Source organism: Dermacentor silvarum, chromosome 3 (assembly GCF_013339745.2).
Source record: "Dermacentor silvarum isolate Dsil-2018 chromosome 3, BIME_Dsil_1.4, whole genome shotgun sequence".
NCBI classification, from domain to species: Eukaryota; Metazoa; Arthropoda; class Arachnida; order Ixodida; family Ixodidae; genus Dermacentor; species Dermacentor silvarum.
In genome coordinates this window covers 89,204,819-89,219,978 of record NC_051156.1, presented here as the reverse complement: position 1 = coordinate 89,219,978, position 15,160 = coordinate 89,204,819, and the positions used below count along the sequence as shown (strand labels likewise).

The window sequence follows — 15,160 nt, the reverse complement described above, 5'->3', positions numbered from 1 at the left end:
GAGTGTCCGCCCCCCCTCCCCCTCTCGAGCACATATGCTGGGTGTTCTTTTTTTTTCGACCAATATTGCAACATGGGCCAAGCCACACACCGCGGAGCACTGCCATATTGAAAGCAAGCTTGGTGCTCTAACTACATGACCACGGACGATTCCCCTCCCCACCCGTGGAAAGGCGAAATTGACTCGTGCAAGCCAGCGCTTCGAACAGTTAACGACGAAGAAAAAGCTACACGAGGCGTTCGTCCCCGAAATTTGCTGCGCGTCGCTCGTGGTACCAGGCGTTGTGTTCCGTTTCTACAAGGTCAAGTACTTGGTGTTTTGTTAATAAACACGTTTTAATGCTCAATAAAAGTACCACTTGCTCTGCGTGTCAGGCGCGTCGCATGAAATCATTGTTAGGAGCGTCAGATAGCTTCAATGTACTTATAAAAACATTTAGTGTGCGCATGTTTGCATGCTTGCTTTCTTCCTATATTATGGCGCATACCCACTACGGAGGATTGGCCAATAATGTCGGCGGTAAGCGGCTGGCGCTAGCATGGGAAACTTTAGAGAAATGTGTTTGTTGCAATTTGTTGAAATTCTACAATGAATCATTGTAGACAAACTAATGTTAGAAAAATGTTTTTTTAGAGGAAGACGTGTGCTTTTCGAAAGGAGTGCAAACTGGAAGGTAACAAGTATTAATGAATGGAAATTAGAATTTTGTAAAATAATAAATCAGTAATTTAACCACGTATTCCCCTTGTGTCTCGAAGGAACTCACCGACGGCCATGCATACGTTCCTCATTGTAGATGGCCCAAAGGAGAGAATGTTTTCAATGTTTACAGCAATGCCTAATTTTCGAATGGGAATTTCGAAGTACTTTTTTCTGGATTGCAAAATGGCGGCTGGTTAATAAATATGATCAATGGTATCAGTTTCTTCACAGACATAGCATAAAAGGAGGGGGGGGGGCAGCGCCCGACCAGACCTGTCTAAACAAACATTTAGAGGTGCAATACGGCATTGTAATCATGTGAGGGTGATTTCATATTTACGTGTCGGACACCATTGATTGTCCAAAGGAAAAAGCATATCGCTGAAGTCTGTTATTTGGAATGTCTGTTTTGAAGAGTATTTTAAAGGAGAACATTGTCTAAATCTAGCCGCGGTGATAAACGCTGAAGTTGGCAGAACAGAGAAGACTGCTCCATTTAGGCATCTAAGCGCAAGTGCCGGCCATTTCATTTATAAACAAACCTCGTGAAGCTGGTACCCATATTAAGCGCACCAGACGTAATGTCGCAGGGATGAGTGATTCTAGTAAATTCAAAGCTGTACTGTCTGAGGTTGAGGTAAGTTTTGCGGACAATAACAACGAATTGATTATTATTACAGCAGTTGAAGAACTTACCGGACGTTTTTGAAGAGTTTAAGTGATTGCTAATACTTCTGCCTGAAATATGGGTGTAAAATCAGGAAGTCGCATCGCATAAGACCAGGATAGCACATCAGCAAAAATGCCTACACCCGCTTTTTCTTCGTACATTGATGTATTCGTCGCTATTACAATATGAATTTTTAATTGCGTTATATTATCTTGTAATAGGCCGCATAAATAACTAGTGGACAGAAGTTTAGCATTGGAAGGACATATGTCATCAAATTCAATCTTCAAAGTATTTACGTGCTCTTTTTAGGGAATGACTTCGCGTACCGTATAGCAGACGGTGCAGGAAAGAGAAGTTAAGATACATGTTCCAGCACGTCACTGTATGCGTCACAAATGGCGGCACTAATGTCCCAAGGATACTTGTTTTACGGTTTATAACAGCGAGACTCTTTGGTGGTTTTCTCTTAGTCCCCAGTTTAAAGGGCAGAATTAAAGTAGAAGAACGGCAATATAAACACGGCCTTGCTCAATAGAAGTTGTCGTTGTATCATATCGAGTATGTGCTTCCTACCCACAATGGGGGATTAACCCAAAAATTATTCCACTTTATAATAAACGATAAGTTTCCGAATATCTATGGTCTTCGCGATGTGGACCGTAAGGTTATCTGTTAAAATAACGTCAGTAAAGTCAGATCGAATGAATAACAATTATCTTCAAGTACCCAAAAAAGATATCAGGTGAAAATCGGATGGAAGAAAGAAAACATCAAAGTATGGACATTTACTTAAATCTAGCGTCGAAAACATTAAACATGTACACGGATAAATATGTAACGCATAAATATGCCTGTTAATGTGTACGTCACTAAATTACGTGCTAGCCCCACCGAGGCTTACAAATGGCATATTCGAGTGGTCGTTTCAGAGCACTCTGGCCGTGCTACAAAAGTGGTCAAAAACAGCTTTAAAGCTGTATTACGACAAAAACCGGGTATGAAAGTGATGATCCTGCTTCGTTATCATCAGAGGAACCCGTTTATGCGAACGGTAACGCTTAGTAACTGTTTTACATGACCTTCGTAGCGCTACCAGAGCGCGTTGACACGACCAACCGAATATGCCAAAAGCTACCGCTTCGAAAGATATTTTCACGTAGTACTGACGGTGTAGAAAACAGTCGTAAAACTGTGAATGACGAAACTGACCTTATTGGGCGAACCTGCGCCCACAAAAGCAAGTTACACACGAAGCACAACGATTGCGGCGATTACAGTCGGCGATCGTCGAAATCTGATCAGCGGCGAAACGCGTCGGCTTTTATACGCGAGTCTTCCAGGAAGTACTCGACAATTCGCGCCACTCATACAATCAGATTACATAAGTGTCGGAGACAACAGACAACGGATAGAATCATCGATAACCTTTGAGAAACTTCCGATCCAGGGACTTTATTCCATGCAGGTGCGTCCTGCGCCTAGCGATAACGTTTAACATTTGTTAGCCGGTGGGAAGTGGTCACAGGTGAAAGATAAACAAGTACACGTCTGAATATCAACCCATGGTTGGTTCTACGGAGAGCTTTATGGATCAAAGCTTCGTTGCTCAATGGGTAGGGTGTGGCCCAGATATTTCGTAAAACTCTTTATTTATGGAACCGGCTTCATTCCGAATCTTGGTCCGAATTCACTAATTGCGCCATTCGTACGCAATTTCTTAGCCAATACGTTCTTACGCGAAAATCAGGGTGCTATGGAAATGGTAGCACATTTAACTTCGGGCGTCTATGTGAGCGAGGAGGAAGCAAAGCTCGGATTAAAGGGCAAGGAATAAAAGAAGCGCGGTCAACTGACAGCATGATCGCGCATCATGCATCTGTATTTGGGGTTGTATTCTTACGGCAAATCACTGCATGCAGTCATTTGCCGTAACAATAGACAGTTTTAGTTTAGCGTGGTTACCGGAATAGCGGGCGTACCGGAATAGCGGGATCGAAATGCGCATGCGCAGAACGCTAAACGAGCCATACCGTTTACCGTGCGCACGCTATTTCTCAGAGTTAACGTTACCGTGTTAGCGTGTTTACGTAGTGTACGTAAAACATGGCGGCGGTCCCGGCCGCCCGCTTCGAACTGAATTTGGATTTGCTATTGAATAATTCACTTTGTTGGTAGGAAATGACTGCGTAAATGGCTTTCGCTTACCTTCAGGCAGGATCGACAATATGTTTTTATGGATAATTTAGCGGAGTTTTCGAGATCGCTTCTCGTTTCGAACGCGCCTAAGCCTAACGAAAGAAATTTTCTCCTAGATGTGACCGCCACCTGTCGATAAAGTCGGGAGATAGGCGCGACGACGGCATATGGCCTCTGAGATGGGAGGATTTCGGAGGCTATGGTAGACAGCTTGTACTGCTTGTCTGTTTCGTTGCAGATCGACGGGCATGTGAAGTAAAAATACAACGCGCTCCTGGCTTCCATTGCTCTGCTTATCGCACTTTCCGGACGCACACACACATATCTTAGTTGCCCTATGTATGCGAAATTCAAAGCGTAATGGAATAGCGTCCCGCACGTAGCTACGCTATCACGCTATACTAAAACTATCTTTCTGCAAAGTTCGTTTGCGGAACGGTAACGCTATTTCCCGTAACCCCGCTATTACGCTAACGCTAAACTAAAACTGTCTAATGTAGCCTCAAGAATATAGCCTCAACTTCCTTTTCCGAGTGTCGGCTTCTTCTTCTTTCTTGGGTTTTACGTTCCAAAACCAGTTCTCATTAAGAGGTACGCCGTAGTGGAGGGCTCCGGATTAAGTTTGACCACCTGGAGTTCTTTAACGTGCACAACAACGCAAGCACACCGGCGTTATTGCATTTAGTCTCCATCGAAATGCTGCCGCCACGGCCGGGATTCGATCCCGCGATCTCGTGCTCAGCAGCGCAATGCCTTAGCTGACTGAGTCACCGCGGCGGGTCAAGCGTCGGCTACAGCGCCAAGTGCAACCGCGATCGCCAGTTCACCGCAGGTCCGTCAAAGGAATGGCTGTGAAAGTTTCACTGATGGGCAGTGAAAGGACTGATGGGCACATGGTGACATATTTGGCGCAGAAAGAGGCGCTCACGCGGAGCAATTGCCGGCCATGTCTGCCAGGGTAATGCCGCCTGTAGCATCACCACTACCACCACCACCACCACCACCACCATATTACACAGCGTATAAATGTCTTTATATCGATACCACTTAGGAAAGGAAAAAAATCAGAGAGCTGCATAATCAATTGTTCATACCACTTTCAAGGCAAGGCCACCAGCATCCGTACGTTCATCGGTATAGTATGTGATGGCACTGTACACGGTTGTATGCGGATCTAATATCGCGCATAGGCTCAGTATCAGCTTCCTCGGCAGCCGGAACCGTCTATAAAGTGCTGCTCAAGAAGTCGTCGAGCGCCAAACGGCGGCAAAAAGCGTGGTCCCTTCGCATAGAATCCCTGTCGAAGGCAAGGAGAGCTATGAAAGCAGCCCTAAAAGAGAAATGCAGAAAGAAGCCGTGGCTGCCGACACTCCCAATACACAATGAAATAAAACTCCGCTTAGTGTCATCCGCACGTGCATGTTTCACTACCTGTCACACTATAACATGGTATCAGCGTTCATCGCTTCTTAGTGGCTTCCCCTGAGCTGATAAAACAGTAGGATACCTCGCACCAAGTGAGGAGTTCGTTTTGCAGGTTCAGGCGGCCGCATTCCAACATAGGCGCAATGCACAAAGACGCGTAAACTTAAATTTTGGAGCCTGTTAATAAATCATATATTTTGGTGATGTTAATGCCCGGAGCCCCTAACTACTCGAGTGTTGTGGCCTCTGGTCAGTCGGCCTCAACAGCGCGTTCCAACGCTTGCCCGCCTCAGCTCGAGCGGCGCAGATAGACAGAATTATGTTCGTAAGACTGCTATATCGCCCTATCGTAGAAATTACTTCTTACGTTGGTAGCTCCGACGACTGTTTAGGTTTTGTGAATCGACCCCCGCTTACAATTAGAGCAAGTACTGAGTTTGCGAGTTTGCACATTTGCTACATTTACATACGCACCTTTTTTTTCCAACTACAGCACTCGTCCTTGCAGCAGCGGGCATCACAAGCTTGCTCACCTTACGAGCAGCTTTAGCTTTGTGGATATGCTTTTTCGTGAGATTCTCCTTACGGAAAAAACTATGGTGGATATTCTTTTTTTTACTATGAAGTGAAGAATTAATGAAATTCACTGTGGCATCAATGGGAAATGAAGATATATAATAGGTTTGCGTAGAAGATCTCTACCTAACTAGTGCAAGGCGCAAACACAAGTGTACATGGTGGGGTATAGCTCGGAATTTGCAAAAGGCAACGTTTCTCAATTGATGGATGTAATTGTTCAAAGCTTCAACTTCTGGCTGTAGTAACACAGCTAGGGAACCCAGAAAAAACGGCTTGTAGTCTTAATTAATTATTAAAGACTACAAGCCGTTTTTTTCTGGGCTCCCTAGCTGTTTTACTACGCCCTTGTCTTGTCTAGTGAAGATGTGAGTTGAAGTTAAGATCATTCTCGTTCCGCTGAAGAAAAAAAGTTCTCAAGCATCATACTTTCCCGACTATAGGGATCGAAGCCTAACTTAAAGCAGAATTCCGCATTTATTGTGAAATTATAAAAGTGGTGATATCATTACACCTAACGCATTTCGACAGAGGAAGCAAGGAGATAAAATGCAACACAGTGATATTGTATAGATGATAAACAGTAACCTTACTTGGCTCAATAACGCGCAAACGTAGGCTTCTATTTACTATTCTTTGACATATTGGAACAGCAAGCGATTCCTAATAAGAAGGCACGAGAAACTGCTTAGCAAATAGGCGTAACTCAGGTACTTTCGTATTCTACCAGACCTGCAAATAATATGCTTTGTTGTACGTTGTCTCAGCGCTTCGCGCAGCATTCAAGACGTTTTATAGCAACATCGGATGATTCCCAATCACATCTGATGCCATCGCTATTCTTCAATGCTTTAATGCAATACACAACAAGAACATGCGCTATTAGGGGAAAACACAGTGTGGAAACGCAGTGGCACCTCAACGATATTATGTTGTACTGACGGTGAACAACCGTAGTGGCGCAATGCAAGTAATGAAACTAACTGTTTATTAGGCGAGCATGTGCCCAGAAAAGTAAGTAACACTCGGCAAAATATTAGCCGAGAGCACACTCGTCGGTTGTCGAAAATGTGGTCTGCGTGTCAAGCACGTCCGCTTGTAGGCAGCACTAGTTGAAGATCCCAGCGCAATCACTGGTGCTCGCATACCTTCCAGACAGTACAGCCCTATTCGCGGCGCGCACACAATCTTGTGTAGGACATGTAGGACAGATAGAATCAACGACGATCAGCAATTACTTCCAGTTTTAGCTGTTGAAGTGTGGTCTTTTTAAACAGGATAAACAATTACACAAGGCACTATAACGTTACTTCCAATCCCTGCATTTTTGCATTGTTTGTTTTATATTACAGGGGACCTTTATGTTTCCGCTTATTGTTTATTCGAGAAAGTTCCAAATCATGCAGGCGCATGTAGCGATCGGCAATTACTTCCAGTTTTTGCTGGTGAAATTTGGTCTTTTTAAAAATAATAAATAATTACACAAGGCAATATAACGTTACTTCCAATCCATGCATTTTTGCATTGTTTGCTTTATATTACAGGGGACCTTTACGTTTCCGCTTATTGTTCTATTCTTGACAGTGGGTATCTGCCAAAGCCGCAACATCATTATCATCAGCAACATCGTTATTGACACCTTCCTAATGCAATGGAGAAGTCAGGAAGACAGGCTTACCTGGAGTCGGCCTCGAACGCGGAGCAGGAAGGACCCAGAGTTTTCGCGCACAACGTGGCAACTTCGTTGGGCGAGCGAGCTAGGAAGCACCAGCGGCAACCAACGCATGAGCAAGGGACTGACACCGAACTCGAGGCACTTCACAAGGACCTGATCGGTGCCCGACAGTGCTACCAAGGCCTGCCCAAGCCGGATACTGCCGAATATGGCCGCGAGGTTCACAGGGACACCTCCGGTGAGGATAATGTGCATAAAATTGACCACTGCGCTAGTGATCATTATCCTCGTGCCACAAAATTACGGTGTCCTTCGAAGCAACAAAAAGTGCTTGAAACACCAAAATCGCAGGTCTTCGAAGGAAACTTAAACTTGAAGTTCCAGACGAATGAATCGAATTCAATGCCTGACGTACTTAGCCCAGAGTGTGGCTTCAACAGTGGCGTGTTAGCGACACAGGTGAACCGTGAAATAGACCAGATTGCAATGCATGAATACAATGATGAAGAAGAAAGAGAGAGCCAAACTGATGAATTGCTTGTAGTGCAACACGATAAGACAGTGGAGGTGAATGTTCGTCGTGGAATTAGCCAAGTGGAAGCTACGGACAAACGCATCCGTACAGCGAAAAACGACGCAGGGTTCGAACACGTTTCGAATGATACTATCGGTGATGCTTTGGGCCTTTCCAAATCACGACTGAGCTATAAGCATGAAATCGAGAACGCCAATGCGCCTGTCATGACTGCTTTGCCAAGGATGCTTAGGCTAAAGAAAATTTTCGTTTCACCTGAACGGCCACGCCGCGGTGTTCATGTCACCGACGACGATCTGATGGACAGCATCGCAAGTGCTGCCACTCAGATATCGGTTCTCACTGCAGTGAACAAGGATCTGCAGGCACATATCAGCACCACAGAACAGAAGGTCAACAAGTATCGAGACAAAAATGCAGTGTTAGCCAACGAACTGCGCCGGATTCATGCACAGAAGGGGCGACTGGAGGACCAGCTGGCGGCGGCGCGGGTTAACTCAAAATTGCAGACGTCCAGAATGCAATTCACCGGAGAAGAAGGAAAAGTTCTTCGAAAGAAAATTCAGGAGGGGGAGGAAGCATTTACAATGAAACTTCGATCAACTAAAGATCAAATTGAAGGACGACTTGCGCGCTCCCAGGGGGCTTTAGAGAAAGCGAAGGGTGAAAACCAGGCTGCATTGCGCGAAATCCGGCACTTGCAGAGGCGCATCGACGACACTTCAAAGGAGGCTGACGCAGAAAGAAAGCGCGGACGCGAGTTTGAAGAAGAGAAGGACAAAATGAATGAGCAGATAAAGAAGCTGGAGGCCCGTCTGCACGACGCAAAGCGGGAGTGCTCGCTTGAGAAATCGCGCCGGTTGGATGTGAAGCGTCAAGTCGAAGACGCCCTTGAGCGCCGTGAGAAGCTCAAGAGAGAACTTCTTGCTGCTTGCAGTGAGCTCAGCTCATCAAATAGCACCACTGGAAGGTTTACTGGACTTAGGAATGACCCACGCAACATGATGGTGTACGCTCCGAACTCGGGCGCTCCTTGAGAGCAGGGGTCGCTACGACGTGTGGCTAGCGTTGCGTAGGCTATAAATATGGAGACGAGGTCGCTGGCGTGTATCACACGTGATTTGCTTATTGTGGATTTTTGTTTCCTCTGTGGTTCCTATATCAAAGCTGTGGACTAAGTGTGTCCAGTATTTTCTTTTAGTTACTTTTTTTCGGGGGGGGGGGGATCAGTGAAATGCATTAGTACTGGAATAAATGTGTATGTTGGAAGTGGCCGCTGCAAAACCGTGCACACAACACCAAAAAAATTAGTCACGCTGCTCCTGTCGATGAAATGGAGGTCAGCGAAGCTTGTCGTGTGTTTATTCGGTGTTCCTCCGAACGAATTGCACTGACGAGAATCACATTGTGCTCGAACCACAACCGGTCACACGCACTGCAGCTGGCTCTGAAGTTCCGGTTGAGAAACTCGCGTTGAAACCTGGCTGTCCCGATAGGGAAGTTGGTGCTATCATTGCCGAGGCGTGCACCACCGTTGTCGGGTTCCTGGAGGGCTAGACGACGCGGACGTTTGGCCTCGACATTGCGATCCCACAACTCGTGGTCGGCAGCTCTTCGCTGACGTATGGCCTCAACGTCGCGCTTCCTCAACATCACGCTCCCTCAACTCGAGTTTCGCGGCTCTTCGCTGACGTTACGCCTGAGCTTCGGAAACCCTCACGCTGGAATCGGCACGTCGACGATGAGCCCTTTCCTGAGCGCGTTCATTCTGGATGGATTTCCATGAAATTTCTTCAAAAGTAAATCTGTCCGTTACGTAAGACAACGAATGGCTCATACCCCCCTAAGCAATTACTCGAACCCCCGTAAACGCGGCCTCCCCATTACGACGACAGGAGAGAAGTTAAATTCTACGCTGGAATGATTAGGAAGGTCGATCCAAATGGTCGCGAAGGTTGGGGCGAAAAGCGATTAAGGGTGGTTATGGGAGCAGCGATTGAGCGCGACTATGTTTGGAGGGAACAAACATTGCGAAAGAAAAAAGCGTTTTTTGATTAAAGCGATACACAGTTAGATTCATTCAACGAAAATAAAATTTCTACTCAATTTTATATACGCATAACGAGAAAACAACAACTCTACTTGACTTGATCATTATCAATAAATACTTTTCAGCGCCCACCGTAAGAGCACCCACCGATAGCGGCGGACGTTGATGCCGCTAACACTTGCAATTATATGCAGCTCTTCAAGTGGTCAGAAAGAGGCACTCGTAAAGTTCACCTCTTACAATACGCCCCCTCACATCTTGTGTTGCTTTGCTTGCCGACGTTTCTCTGAAAGTGGTGACGCTTGTAGTTTCATTCTTTCTTAACCTGTTCAGTCGAAAGCAGTGAGTTGCGACCGCCAGATAATTGTTCACTTTAGTTGTTTTCATGGGACAGCGCTGGCCGACGGGCTTGGCGTCCGACGAAAGGACGAGTACTCTACGCCCAAAGCGTTCGTCGGCCTCCAGACAAAGTATGTTCTGCGCAAGGGTGCGGTTTCGACACCCGTATGGCCAAACTTCTCCTGCATCGGTTTCCGCGCTGAAAGCTCGAAACACCATCACGTCGAATGGCGGGGCATGTGAATATACAGCTCTAATGGCAGGCCCCCAAAAACAAACTTCGCGCCTTTGAGAACAAAATGACGTCACTTCTGTTTTTAACGGACATGGCGTCACAATATTTTTTCTTCCGCCGGAAGCGTTCCCTCCTCACACAGATGGCGCTAAGCCCCATGAACCGCCGATGAACCGCCATGTTTTGAACATATGGGCTTGTATGGAAGCTTCGCTACCATGTGATTAGCAGCAACGCAGCCAGCTGTGGAAGCAGACGACGACGAACGCGGGAGCAGTGGCACGAGCGCGTGTCGAGCAGGAGCGCGTGCCATCCACCTGTGCAGCTCGGAGAGCAGCTGTTTCTTTTATTTAGTGTTACATGGTTGGCGCAGGCTAACGTATACAAGCTTCGCTTGAAAACGTTGACAGAAGGTGTACAATTGCTTTCTTTTGCTGAACCTTGCTACCAAATATAGCCCGTTTAACAACATTACCTACAATTCTTTCTACTACGTTGGGTTCTGTTCCAAGGGAGCATTTATGGTGTCTGGATCTTCTGTGCTGTTTCTATTGCAACTGGTAGCACGAATCAAGGATATAATTTCCCGTTTCTGGCCTCCGCCTCCTCCTTCTACCCAAAGGTGTGCCCTTGCCTTGGTGTCAGATACACAAGAAAAATACACTTCTACGTGTAATAGTGTCGGCTAGGTTCCCAGGCGCCTTATTTTCGGTCCATAACTTTCCGAGATACGTTGGCTTTCGGATGAGGTATAATCTGGTGCGGAACCCCACTTAGGTAACCGGCATTCTGTTCCTTGTCGGAGCCAATCACCATGCAATGAAAATGAGAACCGCGAATCGATCCTTGGGCCATGTGAAATCCATTAAATAAAAGTAGCGTTGCAAAGAGGGTTGGCAGCGACTGAAGAATTTTATCAAACAGCGTATCTGGTCAAGGGTGGAGAAAACAAGGCGACCATGATCAAACAGGAGATGTGGCGGTGCATGCATTGTTGGATGTCAACAGAGGCTGCTTAGTGCGGGCTCAAAGGAAGAGACAGGCAGTGACGATAATGTTGGGGGAAGGAAACTATTTAAATGTGGTGCATATAAAAACAATAAACGAATAAAGTGCTAAAATAAATACATAAATGCGACTATCAAACATAAATAATGATGATGGCAGCAGCGGCATAGGTCAAGGTGCCTGATGAATCGCTACACTATATTAACTGCGTACGCGTTGGGATCAAACCAGCTAACTCGCGTTTGCCTGATCAGGCTTCATGGAACCTTTTTCACGAAACTTCTCTTTTTTGTGGCTGCACGGTCAACTGATTTGTTTACTGAAATTCCCGCGCTCTTTATTATACCTGAAAAAGAATGACGATAAGTTAACACGGGTAATTCTTGAAGCATTGGGGTTAAGTCGAGCGGGAGTGCAATGGCCAAGCACACCATCAGCGCCTCGACAAGAAAAAAAGTAGCTTTATTGCGTGAAGCCCCAGGAAGACAAACGTGAAAAAATAAAATAAATAAAAAAGGATTAGATTATGGCGACGGCATAAAAAGCGCGGGAATTTCTATAAAGAAATCAGTTGACTGTGCAGCCACGTCCACCTTTGTTCGTTCCTTTCTGAGTTTGTTCTACACAAATTTCTGTTTATAGAATCCTTGACACAGTGACTTAGATGAAAAAAGTCTCGTAGATAAATCGTAAAATGTGGGCCGCATTTTTCGCTTCAGTGGCTCCGGCAATCGCGATGTCTTTATACGTGTTCTCTCCTCTGTGAGTAAAGGCTGCGCCAGATGTCACAGATTTGCTTTAAAAAAGGGCACGTCTAGATAGCGGCGCATTTCAGATATAACCCACATGTGCACCTCGACAGAACGCTAAAACCAGCATGCGCTCGAAATTTCCTGTCACATCGTTATTTCTGCTGTCACTGGTTTTATTTTTTTCACAGCGGGGTATCGTTTTTCGTTACCTAGGGCGCTATAACGTAAAATGATTCCAAACTGTCTTGATTCCAATTTCTGCAGTCAGCCTCCACGATTTGTCAAGGCATTTTCGGGCCCCTCCCAACTTCGCCTGTCTGTCACGCGACGTCACAAAAACCGCGATAGCTCTCCATCTGATATAACGTGTACACACTGATTATGCATGACTAAACCGCACAAAAGAAAAATAATCATTCCTGATTCGGCGCCTTTTCACCATTAGCCATCTGCTATTCGTCCAATATTTCCTGGCTACGCCAACTTCGCCTGTCTGTCAAGCGACCTCAGAAAACCGCGAAAACTCAACACGTCAAAAAGACGTGTACGCGAAAAAATGCATTATTATGCCGAACAAAACTGAAAATGTTTCTGAATAGCCAAGGACTGCCCCGTACCGAAAGGAACAGAAGATGTCTGCCCGCCGATCGCTCAGGTCCTCGCTACTCGCACCTGCCGGTAAGCATGTGGTTATTTGCGCATTATAAACCTTTTGCGATGCAGTAAAACGTTATCCAGCCCTTTAGGCATGCATACGATATCTCTCTGCCAACTCTTCCTTGCTGAGGATCCGTTTCAGCAGCATTCTTATCCTTCCGTTGCACGCGGTCGCGATTTTCTACCAGCCACCGCAAGCTAAGTAAGGCGAAGTGGACCAATCGAAGAAGCCGGCACCACCCTCTTCATGCGGGTATCTATTTTCACTGTGCTGGCTCGGCCCTATGGAAACGCTCTCCACTAGAGTGTGCTGCTCGCCTTTTGTCAGCCAATTAGATAAGAAAAACCGCAGAGTGTAGACAATATGTTATTGGTTTTGAAAGCGAACAAATGTGACCTCCTATAAATGAGGAGAGTGTTTGATTAGGTTGTTCAGACAACGCTGCGGGTCACCGCCCGATGCTTGCGTCTAAGGTTACGTAAATTTGACGTCAGGAGTTTGGAATCAAAACAGTTTAGAATCATTTTACGTTATAGCACCCCTAGACTTCAACACGGTTTGATCTTCAATATAAGCCTCCATACTGCACATATGGTAATCAGTACACCTAGTGTCCCAGGATAAAAAAAGCCTAATTATCTAAATATGTTGATTAATGTGCAATGAAAAGTACAAGACGGCATCCTGTATAAAATCTATTAGGCAACAGTCGTACTTGAAAACAGTTTGGTGGAAAAAAGTAATACTTTTTCAGGTCTACATTGCTTACCACATGCGAACTTCAGAACGTGCCTTTCTGCGTCATGATAAACATAATTCCTAGGATAACAATGGCGTACATGGTTCGTTTTCCAAGCTGTGTTCACGTATAAAAATAAATTTGTTCGTGGCTTTTGTCGTTTTTGTGACAATTTTGGTGGAAATTCGGAAAGAGCGGATTTAAGAAAATTGTTTTGCTCGTAAAGGAATGTTTTCCAAAGCTATTTTGCTATTTTTGGCAAGCTTGGTGAAAATAGTATTGTGTACGTCAAGAAAGTGGAAATCGTGTTTGCTTCATTTTTTCAGATTGTACCAAATTTAATGCAACCAGGTCACAAAAGGCGACAAAAACCACATCTTGTGCGCTGTTCCGACGCTACACGGCACGGAAGGCAATTTGAACAAGACCATCAGATCCTTACATTTCTTTTGCTATGATTTCTAGGGGGCTGATTGGGCTAAATGAAGATCCATTATCGTAAGTTTACATCTTAAAGGCAACATGAGCACAACCGCCTAATCAATGGGCAATTTGTTGGGATTCCTAGGCCTCCGCTCAAGCGCTACAGTTTGCATTACGTCATGGCTCTCATGAGCAGACAGTATATGCTTCCGAGAATGGAAATCACATTAAATTTCAGTGGCTGCCGAGCCACCGTGGAATTACCCGTAGCCACATAACAGATGAAGCCGCCCACTCGGCACACCAGCAATATAAGTGCGTTTGAATACGGTTGTTGAAAACTCACACAGCGCGGACATTAAGCACTTGGTCGCTACATCCCACTTCGACATTCGACATTCACTGGATTTGACAAACTCACGATTGTATTTCCTGTACGCTGAATTGCCACTTTTGGTGTATTGCCTCTAGTTCAGCGTCGCATTCGCGAGCGGTGATTCATTCCTCATAAGAATGACCAACAGTCACGCATGCTTCTGTTGACGATATGATGAAACTATGCGGAATATTCGGGGCCACTAACCAACCGACTCTCAACGGTATGCTCTGCATGCAAGTTTCAGCCGGCTAGACGAAAGACCATCCTCGGAAGCAAAGACACTGCTACTTTCGCCACAAACCTCTAGTGTGCACAACGCCACCACAGTGCTAATACCGTTCATGAAGACACCAAGGCTAACGAATGCTTGTGCATACCTAGAAACGAGGTTGTTCACTCACGTACCTAGTCATAGGCGCTCGATGAATGTCATCTGCGGGTGCGCGCACGTTGGATATTCTTCTCCTTCTTATATTTTATTCCCCTCTTCCTCTTCACGTGCAGGTTAGCCAACGGAGCGCAGCTTTAGTTAAATAAGCTCCATTTCGTTCTTAGCTCTCGTTCTGTCTCTCCTACTGTGAACTCACCGCAAACGTTTAAGCATTATTGAATCGCAGACTAGCTCAGTGGCCGGAGGCGCAACAATAGCGGGCACGAAAGCGTACGTACAACTGCCCAAAACCAATATGCTTTTACAACGTTCACAGTCGCGTCGCAGTCTTTCCAACTATGTGGTTTGCAAGAAACGAGGCTGAAACGGCTTAACAGTTAACGATGCGCCTCTTCCTGAGAAGA

General features: G+C 45.7%; 1 protein-coding gene across 1 annotated transcript; it reads left to right on the top strand.

Moving 5' to 3' along the window:
• The first annotated feature begins 7,223 nt into the window (after positions 1-7,223).
• LOC119444542 (myosin heavy chain) lies at positions 7,224-8,819 on the top strand. The gene is made up of 2 exons (XM_037708921.1): positions 7,224-7,485; positions 8,131-8,819. Exons 1-2 carry the CDS (start codon positions 7,224-7,226, stop codon positions 8,817-8,819), a joined length of 951 nt encoding a protein of 316 aa, XP_037564849.1.
• Positions 8,820-15,160: the final 6,341 nt, after the last annotated feature.

Bases quoted from the DNA above. Each gene is read 5' to 3' on its own strand.
- LOC119444542 (XM_037708921.1), top strand. From the start codon at position 7,224: ATGGAGAAGTCAGGAAGACAGGCTTACCTGGAGTCGGCCTCGAACGCG. The intron at 7,486-8,130 runs GTGAGGATAATG...TTCTCACTGCAG, and splicing joins GGTTCACAGGGACACCTCCG to TGAACAAGGATCTGCAGGCA.